We start from the raw sequence: 5,000 nt of genomic DNA, 5'->3' as shown, positions 1-5,000 counted from the left end.
TGTTTACTCTTCACCCCGGCGCCTTGCTCTCTGGGTTGTTTGATGATGAGCAGCTGATCGTGGTGGAACGCCATCCAGAACCTCTCCTGTGCACCTAGAAACATCTTTTTTAAAGTCACACAGTTCCCTGAGAACACCGCAGCGGATATGGAACTTAGAAGGAAATGAGTTGGCTGAACCTGAAGTAATCCATTTATTTTAAGATTATATCAAGTAGAGTAATTAGTTTCCTTGTCAGACACTGTTTAACTGCAGATTTTAACAAGAGGAGAAAAAAGGGGAATTTGTTTAACCTGCATCTCCTCTCCTCTCCTCCCCTCTCCTCTCATCTCCTCTCCTCTCCTCCCCTCTCCTCCCCTCTCCTCCCCTCTCCTCTCATCTCCTCTCCTCTCCTCCCCTCTCCTCTCATCTCCTCTCCTCCCCTCTCCTCTCCTCTCCTCTCCTCTCATCTCCTCTCCTCCCCTCTCCTCTCATCTCCTCTCCTCTCCTCTCCTCCCCTATCCTCTCCTTTCCTCCCCTCTCCTCTCCTCCCCTCTCCTTTCATCTCCTCTCCTCCCCTCTCCTCTCATCTCCTCTCCTCTCCTCCCCTCCCCTCTCCTCTCCTCTCATCTCCTCTCCTCCCCTCTCCTCTCCTCCCCTCTCCTCCCCTCTCATCTCCTCTCCTCCCCTCTCCTCTCCTCCCCTCTCCTCTCCTCTCCTCCCCTCTCCTCTCCTCTCCTCTCCTCTCTGGAAATGTTGACCTGGATACAGCTTCAGGTGAGTCTGCTGCCACGCACCCATTTGCCATCTTATTGGTCATGTTCATTCATGCTGCATCATTTTCTCACGATTGGCCTTTATTATAGCCAGCTCATTTACAACAGCTTAGGACATTTTTAAAAAAAAATTCCAGCCACCATTTCCATTTTCTGTTATATTGAACAACAAACTGTACAGAGCATATTCCTGAGGCATCATGAATGACACGGAGACCTAGTTTTGTTGAGAGTTCGTGTTGATGGCTTTCTGCTCTTAAGCATGGCTGTGCATTTACCTCAGGTTGTGGCTACATTCTAGTGCAATTTACACTGATCAATAAGCTTCCTTGAGGGAGGCGTTCTTACTGAAACAGGACAGAGCGCTGAGGTTTTCTGGCTTTTAGAGGGAACAGGATTGATCTGTGTTGTCGATTCCGGCACTGTAATCAGAACCCTGGGTTGTCTCGTTCGTGGCCACGATGTAGCCATGGTTTTTGTTTTCTCTCGACCACAAACAGCAGACCTCAGCATTTTGAGCTCACCAATAGCAGATCGTTGGCACCAGTACGTGGAAGAAGTCTCAGACCGAGGAGAGCTTCTCACACTTCACACAGAAAGAGCTCTTCCATCAGTCTCCTCCAGCTGTTGTTATCGTATCCATCGTTTTTCTACCCAGTCTTTTGTCTTCATCATAGTCCTTTCTACTTAAGGTCATCATTTCTCTCCCCTCACTTCCATGTTTGTTCACCTTCTTTCCATGCTTTCTCCTCTTTCATTTGACTCTTGCTTCTCCTGCTTTCTCTTTCCCTCTTTACTGGATGCATTATTCTCCTGTGCACCTTTCCTCTTTATTTGCCTTTTTATGCATTCTTTGCTTAATTTCCCTTTCCTTGTCTCCGAGTTCCTGTAACCCCGTTTTGTTTTCAGTTTATTATTCCATCCTTATTTCCCCTTTCTCTCTCTCTCTCTCTCTCTCTCTCTCTCTCTCTCTCTCTCTCTCTCTCTCTCTCTCTTTCTCTGACTCTCTCATTTTCTTCTTTGTCCCCACCCCCACCCACCTACTCAGTAGTTTAACCCCTGAGTTTAACAGGAGATAGGAGCAGGGCGGTAACTGGAGGAAGGATTGGGTTATAATGGGGTCACCTCTTAGAGCCTCCCAATGCCTAGTCATGCACGCTCGAGTCCAGCACCTTCATTCCGTCCAATTATTTTACTTGCTGATTCCACTCCTGTTGCCCTCCTGCTAACCTGCCGGTGCTGTGTTCGCAGGCAAGTGTGTGTGGGCATCTGCGACCGAATAACATTTATTTGTTTTCATCATTTTCCCACTGGCGAAGCGGTAAGCTTTCCTGGACTCAGACATAAAACAACCTACTGGTTAGTGGCCATTTGCATCTCGTTAAAGTAATTATGAGTGTCTTAAGACAGTTCTGTTTGTCTGCACTCTATCTCCTCTGCATTGCTAATTTGCTATTTCCCATTTGTATAATTGCATAAAGCAAGAGGCATTTGGTTTAGCACACTAGATCATTTGTAAACGCCTTTGATTATTTTCACCCATTAGCAGCTTAAACCTTCTCTTAGGACTCCAGCTTGGATTAATAAGGTCACTTTGACAAGCAATTGAGCCCAAGCTTAGACCAAAGTGGCAGTGAGTCACTATTAGTAACAACTGGGAGAGATCTTTTACCTGCCATATCAATTTGTGGTGACAATCACCAGAAGAGAGGCTTCTCCTTCACCTCCTCAGGTGTAGAGTCTTTGCCATCAGCCCCTGCCTTTACCTGGGCAACATTTTCTTTGCCTTTAATTCTCCCTGTCTCGTGCAGTTAGTGCTGGAGATAATCTCCTAATTGGCTTGGAAAATCCTTGCAGAGGAAGCTATCGATCCCTCTGGCCTCCAATTACAGCTACAGGCCGCACAGTGGAATAAGTGTTAAGCTTCTTAGCAGCACCAAGGAAGTCAATAGCAAGGCCTTGATCATACACAGATTGTTTTCAAGGACCTCGAGCGTGACTCACAAACAAATTTGTACTACTCGCCCTCCCCAGATGGAAGTATACATGCATGAACTGAAATAATTTGCATGTTTTTAACCTTCAGATGTCCTCACTGAAATTAAGTTCAGTTATTTGAATCAGTCAGTTAGCATGCAGAAAGTGTTCCTATACAGTGTGAAAGTAGCCAAAGTGAATGGATTTTGTGAATGGATGCATTTTTTTATCCCATCTCCCACTTTCTAGTAGCTCTTGAACATTAGCTAAGAGAGACTGAGAAAAACCTAAAGTCTCTGATATACTTCTCATAGATTTGCAATTTAATTCTTTTGCTGCTTTGAAAGCCCCTAAATCCCATTATGACAAGACGCTGTGGAGAGACTGACCCAATGTGGAGCGGCACGCTCGTGTTCTTCCTTTTGCGTCTAATCCAGAGATATGTGTTCTTGTGTTGAAGGCTGTGCTCCTAATCCCCTTCATTCCCTCACTGGAATGGCCTCGAGCTCTCCCCAAGACTCGACAGACGTTTCAGAAAGTGTCCCTTTTATTCAGACTCCAGCCGGCATAGCGACACGTGGGGCATGGGAACGGCAAAGGGAATCATTGTAGAGATGTGTGTGTGGCCAGTGAACTTCATTCATGTCCTCAGATTCCCAGAGGGATCCTTAGTAGTCCTAGCTTTAGGACAACAGTATGGTTGGCTTTGTCTCCCTAATTCAAGTGATGAATGACTTTATAATTAATCAATTATTTGAATCTGCGGTGCATTTTCCCTATAGCTGAGTCGGAAGCCTCTGGCACCTTATGCGTCTATCATCCAGTCTCTTCTCCTGGACCCTGCCCCCTGCCTTTATTACTAGGCCAGGAAACCATTAAAATATGCGAGCCTACTGTGCAAGCGTGGGGCCACCCCTCAGATCCAGAAGAAGCCATCTACTTTACGTTCCTTCCACGGTATTGGGGCTGAGCGTGTGCAGCCTGAGGGGGTGGCCAGCTCTTTGATGTGCCACCAGGTGACATTTGGAATGCTCGGAAACTTAACCCGTAGGCCAAGCAGGTGGGCTACGCATTTGCAGTTCAGTGGGGAATATAGGCTAGGAATGTGAGGACTAGCAGTTTAGTCATTGCTATAAATGCACAGCAATGTAAAAATCCATATGAATGATATTTATGTATGCATTGATGCGAATGTAAAGTAAATGCATACTCCAGAGCCCAGTGCGGACTCCTGCACTCTATTTCTAATGCATCTTAGTCTTTACCTCCATTGGTGGTCCATTGGTGCACATCTGAGGCCTGGGGTTCATCGATTCAACACACCCCAGCCAACCTGAATAAATCCCTTCTACAAACACTACGTTGGTGTGTCCTGTGTGTGATTGGTACAGAGTCCCCTAATTCACATTGGTTCATTTGGCTTGCTGTTTCTTTTTTTTTTTTTACATTCTGAAGCCAGCTGCCAACATAACAGTGCTTTCAGTTGTTAGGGCACAGCATTCTGGGCTGTATCCGACACATATGTGCAATTTCCAGGGTAAGGAGAAGTTCCTGCAGATTCTGCATCGCTATATGGAGGTACATGGGACCGTGTACTATGAGACACAGCGCCCCCCCGAGGTCCCTGCCTTTGTTAAGAACCACGGACTTCTTCCCCAACAGGAACTACAACAACTGTTGCGCAAAGCCAAGGTAACTTCTTATGCTCCTGGAGGTCCACATACTGGATCACCTTCATGGCGCAGTCATGAATTGCATAAAGTGTCTTTTGATTTACAGCTTTGTGAATATTTTTTATGTTAGTCATTTCTTTCTTTATTCATTCCTTACAGCTCTTCATTGGTTTTGGTTTTCCCTACGAAGGACCTGCTCCCTTAGAAGCAATTGCAAATGGATGCATTTATTTGCAACCCAGGTTTCACCCTCCTCACAGTTCACTCAATCATGAGTTTTTCAGGGGGAAGCCTACATCCAGAGAAGTGAGTCATTAGTGCAAAATTTGCAAATTATTCAAATCATCCAAGTCATCCAAGTCATCCAAATCATCCAAGTTTCTACAAATGCATAAATATTCACTGTTAAAATGTTATAATGTTAGCATAATTTACCTTAATAATTATGCTAAGTGCTAAGTGGTTTCTGTAGTTTTCATTCCCTTTAAATTTCAATATGATGAAATGCTTATTTTATTTTAAAAAGGGATCATTCCAAATCTGGCAACCCCCTGGACCTCTGGGAATATTATAAAATGATGGTCTTCCTGGGAAA

General features: G+C 45.1%; 1 protein-coding gene across 1 annotated transcript in view; it reads left to right on the top strand.

The window, feature by feature from the left end:
• Window positions 1–5,000, top strand: part of LOC113587790 (alpha-1,6-mannosylglycoprotein 6-beta-N-acetylglucosaminyltransferase B) — a 96,859-nt gene that overhangs the window by 83,452 nt on the left and 8,407 nt on the right. Inside the window, exons 12-14 of the mRNA XM_035524791.2 lie at window positions 751–756; window positions 4,269–4,424; window positions 4,565–4,711. Of these exons, the coding sequence (XP_035380684.1) occupies window positions 751–756; window positions 4,269–4,424; window positions 4,565–4,711 (309 nt within the window). The remainder of the gene's footprint in view (window positions 1–750; window positions 757–4,268; window positions 4,425–4,564; window positions 4,712–5,000) is intronic.

The sequence above is a fragment of the Electrophorus electricus genome, chromosome 3 (genome assembly GCF_041902795.1).
Source record: "Electrophorus electricus isolate QZ-2024a chromosome 3, ASM4190279v1, whole genome shotgun sequence".
NCBI lineage: Eukaryota > Metazoa > Chordata > Actinopteri > Gymnotiformes > Gymnotidae > Electrophorus > Electrophorus electricus.
Note: the sequence above shows the minus strand (reverse complement) of the source record. Positions and strands in the feature narration are given on the sequence as shown.